Raw genomic sequence first — 19,137 nt, 5'->3', positions numbered from 1 at the left:
TCTCTTACTCCTTCCCACACATTAAAATAATCTTTTTTTTTAGGGGGGAAAATTATATAAAGACTCGTGCAGAAAATACAAATAAAAAATGCTTTTTGTGAGCTTATTTTTTTTTGCAGAAAAACACACAGAGTCTCATTTTTTTTCATTCAATTTCCTTATCAGTGTTCGTTCTTTCCTAATTTTCTTTTAAAATTTTATAATTAAAAAATATAAAATAAAATATGATTTAGATTTATGTACAAGTAGTGAATTTTATCCTAATTTTTTCATCTTTAATTATTCACTTTATTTCCTCTTTTTTTAAATCCTTATTTTTTTTTTAGGTAGAATATTCTAATAGACCTTCTTTTTTTTCTTAAGAAACACTTATTTACTTTATTCTTTCTTTAACATTCATTTTTTTTTCCTACAATTTTCATGAAATAAAAATTCAAAAAACAGGACATGAAATTTAGTCCGTCGAGTGCCTATCGTTGATTTTTAAATATTTTTCCTTTCATTTGTTATTAAAGAGAAAATTTTATAAAATAAATGAATAAAATAATATCAAATATTTCACAGGATTCTTTCTTTTTTTTTCTTTTCTTTCGTCAACTTTCCTTTTATAATTCACATTTAGAAAAAAGAAAATTAAGTATTACAGTGAGGAATAAATATTTAGAGACAGCATCAAAAGGTTGTTTTTAATGAAATTTCACGATATTTAACGTTCTGACGTAAGTGTTTATAATTTTTGGTTGATCCGGTCTTCGTCAGTGGGGGCTTTTCTTCTTAACCAGGAGTTAAAAGGAAAAACATAATTTTTCTTCCAGAGCTTTCGGCTCCCTCCGAGCCTTTCTCAATGGATCAAATTGCAAATTCCTTATGAAAACTCCTGGAAACGTCCAAGACTATCACCAAGACTTTCATGTGGAAGTTAGAGAAGAATCCGTTGCCTGATTCAATTCAATTTTAGACAAGGAGATTTCCAAGTTTTCTCTGAAAATTGTAGTTTTTTGCCTTTTCTCAAAAAGTTTTCATGTTATATATTCTTGTGACGGCTTCCCCGCATTATGTAGTTCCGTTCTGTGATAGTCTTGGACGTTTCCAGGAGTTTTCATAAGGAATTTGCAATTTGATCCATTGAGAAAGGTTCGGAGGGAGCCGAAAGCTCTGGAAGAAAAGTTATGTTTTTCCTTTTAACTCCTGGTTAATAAGAAAAGCCCCCACTGACGAAGACCGGATCAACCAAAAATTATGAATTTTCAGGATTATTATTCGCACAAGATTGTCCAAGTTTTAACCCCTAAAGGACCGTAAGGAATCCAATGGTTGCTATGACATGAAAATATTTTTTGACAGTTTCTTCGAGCTCAAATAAGACATTTTTGACAAAAAATTCTCTTTTGTAATTTTTGGTTTTTCGTCCTTGCTGATCTTGTGAGTCCTTGGGGATGTCCTTATGTGATCTCAAAATATCCAGGGATGGTTTTGACTCAAAAATAAAAAAAAATCAACTGACCAAAATTGGGCATTTTCAAAATCGTCCCATTGATCGTTAAGGGTTAACCCATGAAATTTTTGAAACTTTCACAAAATTTAACCTCAAAATTAATTTTAAAAAAGTCATTTTTTAACCAAAATTCTGGGAAGTTTGCGAAATAAGTTCCAAAACCCTTTTGTTTTTTAAACCTAATCTGTTCGATTTATGAAAACTAAAACTTTTTATGTAATTCGTATCGACGAAGAAAGTGAAAAAACTTAATTTTCTGAAAATGAAATTTTTGTAAAGTTAACTTTTGGAGGATTTTGCTGGCCACCGTGGCCAATTCGACAATTTTTAAGTCGTCATAGTTAATCGTGTTAGAAAAATTCAATTAGCTCAAGTTTGTAGAAAGAAAAGTTAGAAAAACATTTTCTTTTTGACAGAAAATTAAGGACAAAGTTTTGAGGTTAGAAACTTTGATCCTCCAGAGCGGTTAAGAATGTCAAGTAAACCACAATTCTCAATCGATTTTTAAGAATTTTGGTGGATATTCTCAAATCTTTAGGTAGGTACCTAATTATTGCCAAATATTCAATGCAATTAATATAAATCATGAGAAAATTATGGAAAATTCAAAATTTCAGGTTTAAATTTCTAAAATTTCATGAAAAATTGAAAAAAATCTTGAAATTTTAAAACTTTTAAAGACATTTTAATTTTTTTTTAAATTCGCAGAGCTATCCAGAAGAATAATAATTATTCATTGCCTTTCAGTAATGAATTTTCTAGGAAATCATAGATTTTGATTTTTAATTTTTACCAGCAAAAATTAAAGTCCTCTAAGCAAACCTAATGAACTTCATGTCTCTAAACATTTTATAAATCACTTTAATGAAAAATTTCTATCACTTTTGGCTAGCAAATGGCAGTTAAAACGAATTGTGCTCGAAGCATTTTCAAAAAAACAATTTTTGCAATTCATTTTATTTAAAATTATTCTTTATAGAGCAAATTCGAAAATAATTTGAGAAAACAAATAAAAAATTGAAAGACTTTCGCATGAAGAAAAGGAGAATTATATAGGTTTTTCATAAAGCTTTTAGTCTGTGATTTCTTCCCGCATTATTTCATTATTTTTTTTTTTTAAAGAAATTTTTACCTAAACTTTGTCGTCTTACGCAGAGATAAAAATTTAAAAATAAAATATCCTCACTCATGCCATAATCTCAATATTAAATGGATAAAACACTAGATTATTTTATAATTAATATTTCATAAAATTCCACATTTTGCATCCTAAAAAAAAGCATTTCAGATATTTATTAATATTTTGAATTTTTCCTAATTTCTTCATTTTTTCTTTAATTTGTGATTTTCTTCATTTAATTTTTCGAAATTTGTTTTTTTTTTTTGCAAAAATTCTTTTAATGATTCGTCCTACATGATAAAATTTCTTCTGCATGATTTGACATCAATGCAAAATAGAATATATAGTTATAGTTAAAATCTTAATATACATAATAGAAATAAAAACATTAAAATTATCATTTTTTTATCACTTTAGCATTTTCTTTTCTTTTTTATCAAATATCTGTTTTTTTTTCTTCTCATTTTTTTTCCTTTATCTCTTGACTTTCTTGGCTTCTCACAAATTCCTCCTCCTTCGCTTAGGCTCTCTTTTAGCATTTTTTTCTTTTTGTTTTACTGGTTTTTTCTTCAACTTTTTAGAGCACCACACACATTATAACGAGAAAAAATAAGCAAATTGACTTCCAAGAAGGTACAGAGGGGTTGAAAATGAAGAGAAATACGTACCCAAAATTGCCCGGAAAGATTTTTCTTGTTAGAATTTTCCGGACTTTGGGATGTTTTGCATTTTGTTTTTTTTTTCCTAAATTCATTTTGTTCTTCTCATTTCCTCAATAATAATTTGATACATTTTGCACGACTACGCAAAATACTTTTGGCACATTTAGAAAAACAAAAATTCTCCAAAAGTATCCGTTCGTGCAAGAAGGTACATACCGATAAAAAATGGACGTTTAAGGGGATTTTCCTTACCATGTTTGTTGGTTTTTTATGAACTTTTTCTTTTTGTGTGTGGATCATTCAACGGCAAATCCGCACGTCTCCTCCACGGCCTGCGTGAGTTTGTCATACATTAGCTGGTACGTGTCATAGGGCGGTAGGTCAATACGATTGAAGCATGTGTGAGCTTTGGGCAAATTCTGTGTGGGCACATCGGCAGTTAGGTGGATGGTGAATAGACGCGGACCCACGGCACCAGTTGACCCCTGAAGGGCACGGAATCCCTGTAGCGGTACACGCGATGATCCCGTGACAAATTGCAGTAAACGCGCACGCATTTCTGATGTGTACGACTCGACAATCTTTAGTAAACAAAAAAAAAATATTGAAAAAAAACTCTTTTTAATGCAAAGAATTAGTTTAAAAAAATGCAAAATAAGTCTCGTCCTTTTTGCATTTTGTACATTTTTTAATGTTTGAAACATTTGCGTTAATGTTTCATTGATTTGGATAAAGTAATTTATTGAAACTTGTTCATTTAGATCAGAAGTGGCGAACTCTATCAAAAATTGATGAACTATAGTCCAAAATTTTCAAAATTCAAGTCGAAGAGTTAATTTATTTTTAATCCTATAAATAATGGCTCAGAATTGACGAGAAAAAGGCCAAAGTACTAAATTAAATCCTAAAAAGTACTAAATTTAATCTTAAAAAGTACTTAATTCAGTCCTAAAAAAGTACTAAATTCAATCCTATAAAAGTACTAAATTCAATCCTAAAAAAGTACTAAATTCAATCCTAAAAAGTACTAAATTCAATCCTAAAAAAGTACTAAATTCAATCCTAAAAAAGTATTAAATTCAATCCTAAAAAGTACTAAATTCAATCCTAAAAACTACTTAATTCAATTTTAAAAAAGTACTAAATTCAATCCTAAAAAGTACTAAATTCAATCCTAAAAAGTACTAAATTCAATCCTAAAAAGTACTAAATTCAATCCTAAAATGTACTAAATTCAGTCCTAAAAAAGTACTAAATTCAGTCCTAAAAAGTACTAAATTCAATCCTAAAAAAGTACTAAATTCAATCCTAAAAAAGTACTAAATTCAATCCTAAAAAGTACTAAATTCAGTCCTAAAAAAGTACTAAATTCAATCTTAAAAGGTACTCAATTTAATCTTAAAAAGTACTCAATTCAATCCTAAAAAGTACTAAATTCAATCCTAAAAAGTACTAAATTTAATCTTAAAAAGTACTTAATTCAATCTAAAAAAAGTACTAAATTCAATCCAAGAAAGTACTAAATTCCAAGAAGGTACTAAATTCAATCCAAGAAAGTAAGTACTAAAACACAGCTGAAATAAATTTTCACTTTTTTTTTAAATCTAAGAAAGTTCAGATTGATGAGCATAAGTAATTGATTCAAGTCTAAAACAAGTACTAAATTCTATCTTTAAAAAGTACTAAATTCACCCCTAAAAAGTACTAAACTCAATCCAAAAAAGTACTAAAACACAGCCAAAAGATATTTTTACTTCTTAGTTCTAAAAAAATAAGTTCAGATTGATGAGCAAAAGTACTTGATTCAAGCCTAAAACAAGTACTAAATTAGAGCAGAAAAATATTTTTTATATTTTGATTTTTAGTGGAAAGAAGGTTCAGATTGACGAGCTAAAAAGTATTAAATTCTAACCTTTAGAATTGTTGCAATTTTAGTCTTGAAAAGATTCAGATTGAGAACTAAAAGTCTTAAAAGTACTAAAATCAAGTCTAAAACAAAGTTTTCGGTTTCTACTCCTTTTTCTTTTATAAAAATGGGTATTTCAACAACTCCCTCCTTGCGTTCGCCACTGATTTCGACCCTTTGGATGCATGAGAAGTACAAAATAATTTTTCATTTCCTTCCTTACCTGCCAAAACCAAACAACTTGCTGCGTTTCAGCTGTGCAGTGCTTCAGGCGTGTATGTTGCTTCCAATCATTCACATCAATACTGCTTATACCTCCAATCACTAATTCTAGCTCCCTCTCATCGAATGGCCTTAGCAATTGACTTGGGATTAGCTCACAGAATCCTGAAAAAAAATTATTTCCATGACGTCAACAAGAAAATTTTCTTTTTTTTTCAATTTTTTTCTTACCTTTCTGTAGTGCTAAAAATTGCTGTTCAATCCCACGCATAAATCGATAGTTTACATATAGCTTAACATATTCCTTTTTATTCTCCTCCGTAACGGAAATTCCAGCTCCACCCATTTTCAATTCATGAACTTTTAGTGCTCCAAAGCTGTTATTTTCCACACTGAATGTCGTTTCAATTACACCATCGATATTGTTCTCACTGAATTACATTTAAGGCAATAAAAAAAAATCAAATTTAATTTATTTCATTTTTTTTTTGGATGAAAAGGAAAAGAAAATACTCACAGTATCCACGTGAGACTCCTGTGCAATTCCGGATCGACTCCCTCAATGTCACTCAGTGTAATGGGCTTATTGAGGAGTTGCTTGTAGAAGGGTGTCGTGAAGCCACCATCGAGGCAGTGCCCGTGAAAAACGGCAATACCCAAAATTCGGCCGACAAAGTGAAAATATGAGAGATGATCAGGATTAACGGCGGAATCCGTATTAATTTGCAACGTGTAGTGATCGTCGCGGCTGTACTGGAATAGCCCATACTGTGGATTGAGCATTTCACGCGACAACAGGTGCAACCATTCACGTGCTACACCCCCATAGTCTAGGCCCTCTTCCCCGCGAAACTTCACCATCAGCCTCTTTCGCATATCCTTTGGGCGCATCTTCATTATCAGCCGGTAGCTCTCCTCGAAGATCTCAGCACGTGACACCTCCAACCTACAGTGTCCCGATTGTGGCTGAAGTGCCTGCAATTCCGCCCTGAGGGCACGCATTTTGCTCACCAAGTCCCTTCGGTACTTTGGAAGGAGTTCAGCCCCATCGAGGAGACCCTGTGGCAAGTCCGCTGGTCCCGTCGTTTGTGCCACCACCGTGGGTCTCGTGGGGGAAATTACTTCGCCATTGCGTACATTCCCATTTGCCACCTGTGGCCCCGCACCTGTTGTACAGCTCGTTGGTGGACCCGCTGCTGCCGGTGTGGTGGGTGCCTGACTCTGACGTCGCAACAGCCCCAGTAGGTGCCCATTGAGACGCGGATCCGTAAATTGTGTCGTGCGATTGTTGTGATCAACAAAATACACCCGCCCTGAGGCTGTTTTGCGTTGCTCCCACCCCGACGGAAGTGGCCCAAGGGAGTCCAAAGCAATTGATTGCGTGTCAAGATCACGCGGAATTCGCGGGTCATGCCACGTTGACACACCCGTGGGAATATGATAGAAATAAACCTGACCCTGCTGTGTTGTTCGCATTTCTGTTTATTTTTTTTTCACAAAGACAAAAAGAAAGGAGATATTTATGAAATTTTAATAACCTTAACTTCTTCCTAAAACTCTTTCTTATTGAAATAAAATTTAAAAAAAAAAGAGAAAATAGAGAGACTCACCATATCCTGGCGGAAGATCAACAGCTGGTCTCCCCGAGGCACCATTTGTCCTTCCGGGAATTTGTGTCATGATACTCCGTGCCCCACGTCCTGAACGTCTTCTAGCCGCATCATCGACATTCCTGAGGGAACGACGAGCCCGCTGAGCATCAACAGGACGACTCTGTGCCGCCGGCGTATCATTATCCTGCGGCGTCGTTCCCTGATTGTTATTCACCGGACTGGTTGCCACGGTGGCTGCTGGTGGTGTGACGTTATTGTTGCTGACGCACGTCGTTGTGGTTGCACCTGTATTGCTGACATTATTATTTATATTATTGCTTGTTGTTGTTGTCTGTTGCATTGTAGGACGGCTTGGGGATTCTAGAACCAATGCATTAATTGTGCTTGTCAAATGATTAACGCTACTGTGCGTTGTACTTCCCGGCGGGGTCGTTGAATCTCTGCAAAAAAACAAGGAAATTAATTGATTTTTATTTCCTACAGCAAATTGATTGAGAAGATTAAAAATAGCAACAACAACAAAAATCTCGCGTGATTCATTTTAAATCGTTTAAATCTAAAATATTTAGCATTTATGTAGAACATCAAGAGATAAGGATGAGAGGGGGAGGAGAGGCAAAATGTGGTTAAATGTTGTGAAGGTAGAATGTGCATAAATCCATCACCATCGTGGGCTAAAATAAGAGCTAAAGGGAAATACTTATTCGCCATATAATATTGATTGGCTCAATGGCACTCACCTCACTTGATTCTGTGGTGTTCGATTCTGGGCTAAAATATCGCTTGAATTGCACTTTGGCGTCGTTGTGGGGCTCACAATGGGCGCCACCCCATTTGCAATGTGCTGCTGCGGACTATGGGGCGCCTCACGGGCGCCACGTGTCGCATTCTCAGGACTGATGTGCCTTGTATCGCGTTGTGTGTCGTTCTTCAGATTTAGGAGTAGCTCAAGTGAATGTCGCCGCGACGCTTCGGCCGTCGTTACGCCATTTGTCAAATTTGTGCACGTTGCCGAACGCGAGGGGCCCGCTGGTGTGGGTTCATCGGTTGCCACCTGTGCCGTCGTACCATTTGTCGCCGGCAATGTTGGTCTATCCCACTGTGTGGATTTTGTCACGTGATTCACATAGTACACCCGCCCTTGGTTTGTTTTTCGCACCTCCCAACCCTCTGGGAGATCCACAGCTTCCGGTTCCCGAGTCTTCTTTGTCGGTACACCAGGCTGAATGGACGGCACCACGCAACCACCACCACTAACTTCGGTATCCTCTGCCGGCCCGTGTACATCACCACCCGGTGAAACAATTGCCAACGGAGTGCTCCCTTGGGCATCTCTCGATGTCAGCGAAATGATTATCTGACCCCGTACCTGCTCCTGATCATCCGGAGCATGTTTCCCCAAATCCAGACGCTGATACCCACTATCCTTCAGCCTCTGTATCATCTCCGCCTGAATCCGGACACACCCCAGGAAACCACTCCCATGCCTCTTGTGTATCTTCCGGTAATTCCACACGGATATCGTAATGGCATCCTTACTACCTAAATACAAATCGTAATGTGCATTCCACTTTGGATCCAAGCTCGCTTTACTCGTTTCTGTTGAATGCACCTGCCCCGTGCCATCCACCGAAACCTTCGCAAAAGGGTCCGGAAGACCTAAATGTCCGGCACACAAAATACAACAACAAAAAATTTGGAATTTAACCAATATGTATTTTATTAAAAAAAAAACTTTAATTTATATTAAAAGAATAATAATAAAAGTTAATATCTAATTGTTAATTGAATATTAACTAACTGTACTTTAAGTTATTTAACCCTTTCGCGTCCATTAGGACATATGCTGACCCAAATGTGAAACATTGAGGTAGATTCTCATATAGTAAACCTTTTCTTTTCTTACAATTCGTCAGTTATAAGATTTTTGTTATTCTGAGAAATATCTTACAAGATTTTGACATTTTATTTGTTTCTTTAACCCTTTCGCGTTTTTTGGGTCATATGTAGACCCAAACATGAAACATTCAATCCTCCTAAGTCCTTATGAATTTAATTGTTTGTCCTAGTGGTCCTAGTTAAAAAAAAATGCTTGAATTTCATGTAGGATAAGCCAAGGAAGACGTTTCACCTAAGAAATGTCCTCTAAAAACATTCTTAGAATAAATTTCATGATAAAAGAGCGCATGTTTTAATGTTTTTATGTTTCACGTTGGACGCGAAAGGGCTAATGGCGTTTTTTAAAGGAAAATTGCTTCTTCAGGGATCTTTAAAGATCTTTCTGAATGTTTCCTGGAACAACAAATTCTATTTTTTTTTTATAGAACAGCAATAGAACGATTCTAAAACATCATCTGTCAAAAACTTACTAAAATTTTTAAGTTGTTAGAAAAGAAAAGATCCCATTATTGAATTTCTTAATATAAAATGATTTTTCAAGTTCTAAATGTGTTGAAATTGGCAAAGAATTTGCCCAAGAAGACGTATATTAACAATGAAAATGTCAAATGGATTAATAAATCACTTAAATTCTAATGAATAGAACGGATTTTTCAATGTTTCACGAAGACGCAAAATGGTTAAATAAATTTTTCAGCAGAATTTTTCTATCTCTACTAATGTGTTACTTTTCATCCGGAAATGATTTTAATGTAAATTTCAAAATCCCAAGGATAATTTTAAAAAAAAATCTTTTAAACATAATTAATCTAAACTTACCGATGAAACACAAACGCGAATGTTTCATACATTAAATGGAACAAAATATACATTTGTGACATCATTGTTGGGTTTTTTAATCAATATTTGTCGGTTTTTTTCCAACTGATCATTAAATTTAGTTAAAAATTGTATAAAGTTTTACGATTTATTATTCTTGTTTTAAATCCATGTTTCTTGTTTGTCTCATCTAAAGAAGTCATATAATATAAATAGCTAAAAATAGACTTCTTAACGAGTTTAGAGATAAAAATGAATTTGTCGGAACGTCGCTAGAAAGTGTTAAAATGTTACTCTTTTATTCGCCGACTGTGTTTCTTTACGATTAATTTAAGTATTCGTTTTAAATAATTAATAAACTTAAGTAATAGAAAATTATTCAAAAACATCACAACTATAGGTACATCTGCCAATATGAATTAATCTTTTTTCTTGCAACATACAGGATTATTTTTATTATCCTTTCAACTTATGATGAAATCTTTCTATAAAACCTCATCCTCCTGGAATTCTTTTCCCCATCCCCGCATCCTATCCCAATTGGTATTTAGTGGGAACTCTTGGCGCCTAATACTGTGTGCGGCAACCCGAATACGCGCGAACTCTTTTATGTAGCTCCCCAGCATCAAAACATCCCACGAGACACACTCAAAACACATGAGGAGAGAGTCGCGTCACAAACGAGACAGCAATTTATTCCGGCGTCTCTTGGACGCGCTGCCATGTGAATCATCGCAAAATATCTTAAATACATCCAACCACAGTGGACTTGCGGATTCATATTGTACAAAATCATCTAACTCTGCCAATAGATTCCCTCCACCCACAATTTTTTTTTCTCTTTTGCCTCCCCCTTCCCGGCTCTCAGTCGCATGCCGCCGCGCCACAGTGTGTGCTCAACTCATGTGTGTTGCTCAAATGATAAGATTCGCATCGTATTGTGCCAAAAAAAAGAAAAGAAAAGAAAAGAAAAGATGGTTCTTCACTCATCACTTAGCTCCCCATATTATTTATTTCATTTAATTTGAATTATCATTGTCTTACAACTTCTCGCGTTCAAGCTCTCTCTCTCTCTCTCTCTCTCTCTGTGGATCTCATGAGTTCGATATTGAACGATCTATTTGTTTATTTTTTCCCACTGACACCTTCATTCATGTCCATAAGGCGTGTGCTTTCATTCAAGACAAGGATTTCCGGCGGGCAAACTTGGCTAATTTGACTGACACTATCATTGAACGTTGGATGATAATATGCGACATCTCATGTATGATTTTTCCCTCCTAATTTGGACAAACATTTTTTTTTAATTCTCAAGCATATAAAAAAGTATTTATGCACATATACTTTTTTTATTTTCCCTAAAAGTTCAAAAAAGCTTTTTTTTTATGAATGTGAAAGAAATATTTATTTAAAAAACATTCTCTAAATTTTCTTTCATATAGGTAAATTCCCCTAATTTGCGCCATTGTAATCAAATTCTTATTTTTGTCTTTTTTTATTTTCTTATCATCACCAACACTGATAACCAAATGAGGTCACCTTTGCAGAATAAAATACAAGGTTGGGTCAAGGATGTAAATTGTATAGAGAAGAAGCGTAGGTGTGAAGGAAATAAATTAATTTTTATTAATTATTGTAAATAGATTAATTAATAGAGGCTAGTGAAGTGTTAAATTTGGCCACTTTCGATTGTAAACAGTGATATTTTGAATAGTTTAAAATTTTATTTAACCCTTTCACGTTCTTCAGGTCAGGTAGCTCCAAAAACATAGTCTTAAAAATTTCTTATGCTCCAGAAAATTGTAAAGTTTCGCAAAACCTTTAATTTGAACCTAATTTAGAACAGGAGATACGGCTCTTAGAACATTAAAATTACAAGAAATTTTCTAACGGTTATATCTCATAAAGAGCTTCAAAGAATTTTTAAAATTTTTATTTTACTTGAAAGATATTAAGTTTAGCTATAACATAGGAATTTGAAGAAAATTGCCAATAAAGATTCCGAGATATAGCTCCTTAAAGTTTACTATTTGATTTTGCTTTAAGCGCTTCTTGCGGCCATTTCCTGAAGTTGTGATGCTCAGGGCAATTTAAATAAGTTCTATTCATTGTAATTATTATATTAACTGTCTGTCTTTAACAACAAGAAAACAATACCTAAATGACCCTAATAACTTGAAAGGGTTAAAATAATTTAATCTAAACTTTTAAATGCAAAGTTTAATACAAAAAAACCCATTTTAAATAGACTGTAAATTATTTTTATAGAGAAAGAAAAAAGACGAATAAAAAAGAACTTCTCTATAGCTCACTTATGCGGTAACTTCATTGAGTCGACGAAGAAAATAAAACCAAGGAAGACCGACACTTTCAGGTTCTTTCATTCGTGTGCTTTTTATCCACTTCTTTGCCACCGTCATCATCATCAACATCATCATCGGCAATTGTGATCATCCATGCGATGCACTTTACACACCGAAGCAGCCTCACTCTCACTTACTTTTGCCCAATTGTTGCCCCCGCCCCACCCTCCTCCTTCCTACCTTCCAACCAAACCTCTCGCAGCAGATATTGCTCACGAGGGGCCCCCTCCTTTACTCTTCAGATTGCATAAAGCATCAACGCATGATGTGTGGTAGTAAATAATTTCAAAAACTGGTGTCTCACTAATTGACACGAAAAAAATCATTAAACACTGCAATGGATTTCATTGATATTGAGAATGATAAAAAAAAATTAAGGGAGCAATTTTGGACAAAATAAAATATATTTTGTCTTTTGTGAAGTCTACAAAAGACATTTTATGAAGAGCAATTTTGAATAAAATATCTTTTGGGAGACTTTTGATATATTTTGTCGTCTTTTGTGACGTGTTTTTTCTTTCGAGTGGAGAGTTTCAGATGGAAAAAATAAGAAGAAGATAACATTCCTATTAGGTTATGTTTACGATTGGGGCAATTGAACAATCTGAACTGAATTAATTTTTAGGGAAACTAAGTCAAGCATGCGTGTAGTCTATTTGGTACCCTAAGGATGTTGGGAAGATCAAAAACCATCTGGCTTCTAGCTCATCAGTTCGATTTTCATTACACCAAGAAAATGTTAATGAGTCACTCTGATATGATTCTCTTTTACATGAATTGATTGACTCATATTTCATTGCATTAATTAGCCCTACATATTTCGTTTTTGCACATAAGAAGTCGCATCGGGAACATAGGGAAGGGATCTCTGATCCAAAATCCTGATTATATAGGGTTAGAACTTGTCAGCGATCTCCCAAATTTTTGCCGGAAAGACAGAGAAATTCTCCATAACATTTTTGCCCAACACCGCTAAAAGGGAAAATGGACACAGCTAAATTGGCTGAATTTCATATCATTCCACAAATTCCCTTTGCACAAAGCTTCACAATTACCCGAAATTGCATTATTATCCCTATTTCGAGAAACATGACAGAAAACTTTTAAAAAATGCAACGCGTAAACACCAGTTTGACAAAAGATTTTGATTTTATAAAAGCACCTCGACGAGATGCTTGTAAAACACAAAATATTTCTTGTGTAATGTATAAATTATTTTGTGCAAAATTACAATTCTCCTATAAAAATCTTTTGTGGAGACGTTCTCACAAGATTGTCAAAAGATTGACACAAAAAATCTTTTGTCTTTTGTCTAAAATTGCATTAAACGTCAAAATTTTTCAGTTTTTCAAAATATTTCACCTATTATTGTACCTAAAATTGCAAAAATTTCTTTTGTGGAGAGATTGACAAAAGTTTTAGAGAAATATTTTGTGCAAAATTACATTTAATGTCAAAATATTTTGTATTTTCAAAATATTTTGTCTTTTATTTTGTCCAAAATTGCTCCCTAAATCTCCACCATCTCCTTATAGGAACGTCATGATCTTGAAGGAAATTCCAAATGAAGCAAAAAAAAATCAAAGAAAACTAAAGGAGAAACAAAATATTGTAGGGAAAAGTGTCTAAGAGACTCGTTTGGTATTGAATAATTATTATTTTGTAGCAATATTTATTGCTCGTAACTATTTGTGTTCTTGCAAGAAGGCAGCTGAAGCGCAAACGAATGACCGGAAATGTCTCTTTTGCTTGGTTTTAGAATTAAAAAAAAAAGAAACGTCTCTAGATTGCAGGGAGTGCACAGAGAAAGATAGAGAATTTATTCGTTGGCATACATAATAAAAATCTTAACTTTTTTCTAAAAAAAAAATAAAGGAGCATGGAAAAATAATTCAGAAAAAAAACGTCAAAGTTTAAAATTGATGAAAAAAAATATAGAATGGAGCAATTGAAGTGAATGTTTTCCTTTTATCGAGCAACGAAAGTTAATTTAAGAAAATGGACACTGAAAAAAATTACATGGAATCAATGCAAAATTGCCAACACAAACCACTTTTTAGCTACAACATAACCTCAAAACCATGTGGGATGGCAAAAATGTATGTGATTTTGACTGGTACTGAGTACCAATATCGTCCTCCACGTTGGATTTTGACTTTGACCTAAATTATTTTCCAAAGGAAAGACTTTTCTCAAGATTTTCTTTATACTGTCTGGAAGTAATTGAAATTCCCTACACATAGATGCTAAATTCATAGAGATAAGTCCAATAGATTTTATTCTGTGACAATTTTAAGGTTCAAATTGGTAAGCAAGTATCAGTTTTGTCCTCCAGTGTTAAATCCGCTAAATCACAATCAAAACGTAGGTACGTAAAGTTTGACACACTTTTTTTCCAGCTTAGCTTTTCAACACTTGGAGAACACGAATTTCTAACCTTAAAGTTTGAGCTTAATTTTCAATTACAAAGAAAACGTTTTTCCAGATTTTCTTTTGACGAATTTCTAGTATTTTACATACATAGATGTCGAATTTATCAAAATAAGTTGGATAGATTGTAATCTATGACGGTTAAAAAAACGTCGATTTGGCAGCGATTACCAGTTTTGTCCACTATGTATTAAATCATTTAATGCTCATCTCAAATTGAAGAAAGAATCAAAATAATCAAAAATAATAATAATTAATATTTATTCCATTTATACAAAAATCCAATTACATAATGAATGTGAAAAGAATATTTTGCAAACCACCCGGTCAAACTTTTTCTACGCTGTCAAATGTGAGGTAAAAAACTATTTTTATGTAATTTATTATTTCTTTCAGTATTATTAAAAAAATTTAAAAAATATTAAACTAAATCCTTGATATATTTATGTTTACAAGTAAATTAAATTTTATAATTAACCTTTTTTTCTTACAAAAAGTTTACATAAAATAAAAACCTTTGTTTCCCCTAATTAAATAAATTTCTTTTACTTTTTTTAGTTACTCTTGACTCATGGTCAAGTGATAAAAATTCTGATTTGTGTGTCTTTTAATAATATATTACTCACTCAAATTAGTAAAAAAAAAACTGTCCGTTCTTTGGTAAATAAAAAAATTTACGTTCATTCCAATTACTCCATGCTGTGCTTGTGAATTCTTATTGGAATTTTTTGAAGAACATCCCGGGATTTTCTCATATATGTATTTCCTCAAAGAAACTTTTATTGAGACTTTCAAAAGGCTTTCCAAAGAAAAGGAAGCTTTAGAAAAATTCTAATAAAAGCTTCAACTTCCTGGGAAAGATTTTTTTAATATTGAATTTAGCTGTTTCCTTGTGATTTGGGATTTGCAAAAGAGTTTGTGGGAAGAAGCCTCACTGAGCATGAAAGGAATGCATTGTGGATGGGGGTGGTTTATGCGGAGGGATTAATTAGAAGGTCTTTTGTGTGTAAACAACTAATTGGCGACTTTTTGCTGGCGTCAAGTGGCATTTTTTTCACTCATCCCCCAGTTTTCCACACACACTCCCTCATCCGGAATCACATTGAGGACGCTTCAAACAGAAATTCCAATCGATTTCCATTCAAAAGGAATTTTTTTGGTCATGAAAAATCACGAAATTTTCCAACTAGATCCACCATTGTTTGACCCTCGGGGGTTTTTTTTTGGAGATTATTTCGGACAGATAGTGGGTAAGAAACTGCGTGCAGCAGGAAGTCTTATCAGAGAGACTTTCTTATAGGATTCCTGGCGCCAGTTGGAATCTCATTGGAAATTCATTGTTTTTACCCCACAAAAATACATCCCCACAAGCAGGTTGTTCTCTTCGTCGTCAAATGTACCATCCTGGATGCCACTCCTTGCGTTTCCGGTGGTGCAAACCCCACCTCTTTCTGCGCCCCCAAAACAATCCGCAAAGTGTATTAATTTTCTCAGTGAATGCGTCGCAAAAAGGAGTGGCAAAGTGATCAATGGGCTCTCCTGGGTGACTACCTACAGCCCCCCAGGGTGATCTTGTAAGAATTTTCACTGGGAAATTCAATGTGAGAGATCTTCGGGGACTTGTGTGGTGGGTTCTTGGGTGTATTCGTAATAAAGAATGCGATTGGGGCACAGGGAAGAAGAGAGATGTAAAAAAAAAAGAAACGTCAAATACTCACGGAGAAATTCCTTTCGTGCGAGATTCCGGGCACACAGAACTGCAAGGAGAGAGGCATATAAGTTGTACCCCACTGTATTGGCAGGGAGTGCACGGAAGCACCCCGCTGTGATCCCCCCGTCATTAATCCTACTCACTTGTTAGTCGAATTATTTGTGCGCCATTTCGACTTCTGCGTGAATTTTCCACTTTATTCATTTTTCCGGCACTTCACATCACATTCACCACCTAATTGCACATTTATGTGCCACTGAAGCGCCGTCGCAGGCCCAAAACACCACCCTTTGGGGTTTTTAATGGGGAATTTTGTTGGTAAAATGGGTGGAATTTCTTGCACAGGAAAAAATTCGTGATTTTTTACTTTTTTTTCTAATGCCGGAAATAGGGGTGCTGTCACATTGACAGCACACATGCGCGCGCGCCATCTTTAGGGAATTTATGGTGTATTTTACATTATTTACTTCCGTTTTTGCGCTAAATTTTATATTGTGAGTTTGTTTATTTGTTTTTCTCGGCGAAATGACCACGAAAATTGCAACGGAAGGGTGCAGCAGTGCCCCTAGTGTGACAATGCACTTCATCCCCGCGGAAACAAACACAAGTGGGGCGACAAAAGTGGAGAAATACTTTGAAAATATGATTAAAAAACAAAATGGAGGTTAGGATTACCCGGCTACGGGGTTTTTTGTGTTCGTTTTTGCCATAAAATGTAGTAAATTTCAATGGAAAAATGCAATTTTCAGTAAACTATTGTAGCCGAACCGTTGCACCCTGAGTCTGAAATTCTACCATGATCTATAGGGGAGACCGGGGTTAAAAAAGTCACTTAAGGGTTTAGAAAAAGCTCAAAATATCATATTTCCCAATTCCTTTATATGCCCTAAGGAATATTTATGCTAATTTTCAGCTTTCTAGCACTGCCTGCAGTCTTTTGCCATGAATTGACCTAACTATAAGCGATGTGATATATACCTATCAAAAAGAATTATCTTCACATTATTCTTTTCTTTATCCCTTTTAAAGTAGTCCTGACCAACAGCTTAAGAGGATACCCGCTCGTGGGCAATGAATTTGCACTTCCGGACACACACAGAGGGTTAGTTCTCACCTCATCAAAGAGTGATTCGTCTACAATGAAGGTTTCTGGGCAGTTTGAGGCATTTACCTACTGGAATTACGATATGAATCCATCAAAGAATGACGCTCTGACGCAAGCAATGGACTGGTTGGACATCTCAGAGGCTCTACATGGGGAACAGGAGGACACCGAATAATTTTTTTTTAAATGAATAAATTGTATTATTTTGAACAAAAGGTCATTTTTATTTTTAAAACTATGCAATGCTTAGGCTTTGGGTGGTGGCCTAAAGACGCCAACAACCACCGCGTGATCCCTCTCATATGGCTCCAGGGTGATCTGTTCCTGTGGCTTCAGCTTATCCGCCTGCAGCTTCTTTACTTCAGCCGCAAAGACAGCTTCAGGTTGTGCTGTGGAGTCAATGCACGACGCCTTGATGGAGATAACAAAGTGCCCGCCATTCTTGAGGAAGTGCTGCGAATTGAGGGCAACTATTCGTGCCTGATCGGGTTGGGCAACATCCGCAAATACCGTATCAACCATCCCAATGAGCATGCGGTATTTGTGCGGATGACGTGCATCCTCAATGATGGGAATTATGTTAGTTCTCTTCTTGGCCACATTTATGAGATCCCTGCCACTTCTGTGGGAAAACTCAACGGCATAGACGAGCCCCTCGGGACCCACAATGTCCGACACATGCGATACCGTTGTCCCTGAAGCTGCTCCGAGATAGAGTACCTTCGATCCGGGCATCATGTGTATCTTATCCACACCCCCAAGGATTGCTGCTGCAAGTTTGGACCGGAAGGGATTCCACACTCTGTACTCAATCTTGTCGGTTTTATCCTGCAAATAAAAGACAAAATTATTTTACTTTCCCTTCTATAAGTTTATGGAAATCACAGTTTAAGAAGCATCAGTTTGCGCAGTTTTTCAAACACTCCCGCAGCATGTCAAGGATCGCCTCGAGCGCCATCTTGACAGCGTTGGGGGCGCCTGTCGGCCACATTCTCACCGAATTCCATACCCCTGCGCGTCTCATCATTAAAAAGTATTCTAAAAATTCTTTCTTTTATACTCACATCAACGGATATTCTCTTCTCGCCATAAACTTCAGATCCGGGTACTAAATTCCTCGTGACGAGAGCGTCCTCCTTTCCACGCGCAATGAACACCCCTTCGTGGCGATGGGGCTCAATTATGACTGTCTTGCCACCCTTGAAACCCCCTCGACCCCCACCACGACCACCGCCGCGACCTCCTGGTCCTCCACGGCCACCACCACCCCTTCCTCTTGGGGTAAAGCCACCGCCGCCACCACCTCTACCGCGGCCGCCTAAAAACACAACAAATTCTCAATTAAATCTGCATTTTCTCTTAGATTTTCATATAAACTCACCTCCAAAACCACCTCGGCCACCTGATCCGCCCCCACCACGACCGCCAGCACCTCTAAAACCGCCCCTTCCGCCGCCGGGAGTGAAACCTAGAGAAACATGCGTGCCAAAGTGTGGTTATGTTATCAAACAATATTTCAATTGAACATTTTTTGTGTTATTTTTGCCAAATCATTGAAGATTTTCTCACAAAAACACCCGGAAACTCACCTGGACGTCCCATTGCACAAATTTGTTACGTTTCCTTTATTATTTTCTGCGATAAACGCGTAAAACACATGAACAACCGAGAGAATTCAGCTGCGAATGCTGCTTTTCCACCAAACGCACTTAACCTCAAAGATAAATGAGTTGCGACTTCGGGTAAAATCGGTAGAGTCGATTAGTTTTCACGATGAATTTTAATCGATTAA

General features: G+C 35.6%; 4 protein-coding genes across 5 annotated transcripts in view; 2 read left to right on the top strand and 2 right to left on the bottom strand.

Annotated features, from left to right (window-relative positions):
* LOC129795447 (mediator of RNA polymerase II transcription subunit 1) overlaps positions 1-19,137 on the top strand; it is a 1,235,552-nt gene that overhangs the window by 659,064 nt on the left and 557,351 nt on the right. The gene's annotated exons all lie outside the window — the stretch shown is intronic.
* LOC129795469 (E3 ubiquitin-protein ligase Smurf1) lies at positions 3,554-16,645 on the bottom strand. The gene is made up of 8 exons (XM_055836765.1): positions 16,384-16,645; positions 16,248-16,286; positions 7,759-8,677; positions 7,016-7,458; positions 5,923-6,883; positions 5,637-5,836; positions 5,407-5,570; positions 3,554-3,858 (listed from the first exon to the last, which is right to left on the bottom strand). The coding sequence occupies exons 1-8, from the start codon at positions 16,442-16,444 to the stop codon at positions 3,574-3,576; spliced, it is 3,072 nt and encodes a 1,023-aa protein (XP_055692740.1). The 5' UTR covers positions 16,445-16,645; the 3' UTR covers positions 3,554-3,573.
* Positions 16,689-17,555, top strand: LOC129795747 (uncharacterized). Of its 2 annotated transcripts, none has more exons than XM_055837229.1 (2): positions 16,689-16,904; positions 17,273-17,555. In XM_055837229.1, exons 1-2 carry the CDS (start codon positions 16,766-16,768, stop codon positions 17,518-17,520), a joined length of 387 nt encoding a protein of 128 aa, XP_055693204.1. In that variant the 5' UTR covers positions 16,689-16,765; the 3' UTR covers positions 17,521-17,555. The 2 variants fall into 2 exon arrangements, with proteins under 2 accessions (XP_055693204.1, XP_055693203.1); XM_055837228.1 differs by having other exon boundaries at positions 16,690-16,904; positions 17,270-17,555.
* On the bottom strand, positions 17,549-19,068 carry LOC129795657 (rRNA 2'-O-methyltransferase fibrillarin). The gene is made up of 4 exons (XM_055837118.1): positions 18,935-19,068; positions 18,727-18,813; positions 18,410-18,663; positions 17,549-18,173 (listed from the first exon to the last, which is right to left on the bottom strand). Exons 1-4 carry the CDS (start codon positions 18,945-18,947, stop codon positions 17,592-17,594), a joined length of 936 nt encoding a protein of 311 aa, XP_055693093.1. The 5' UTR covers positions 18,948-19,068; the 3' UTR covers positions 17,549-17,591.

This window comes from Lutzomyia longipalpis, chromosome 4 (genome assembly GCF_024334085.1).
Source record: "Lutzomyia longipalpis isolate SR_M1_2022 chromosome 4, ASM2433408v1".
Classification (NCBI taxonomy): domain Eukaryota; kingdom Metazoa; phylum Arthropoda; class Insecta; order Diptera; family Psychodidae; genus Lutzomyia; species Lutzomyia longipalpis.
Note: the sequence above shows the minus strand (reverse complement) of the source record. Positions and strands in the feature narration are given on the sequence as shown.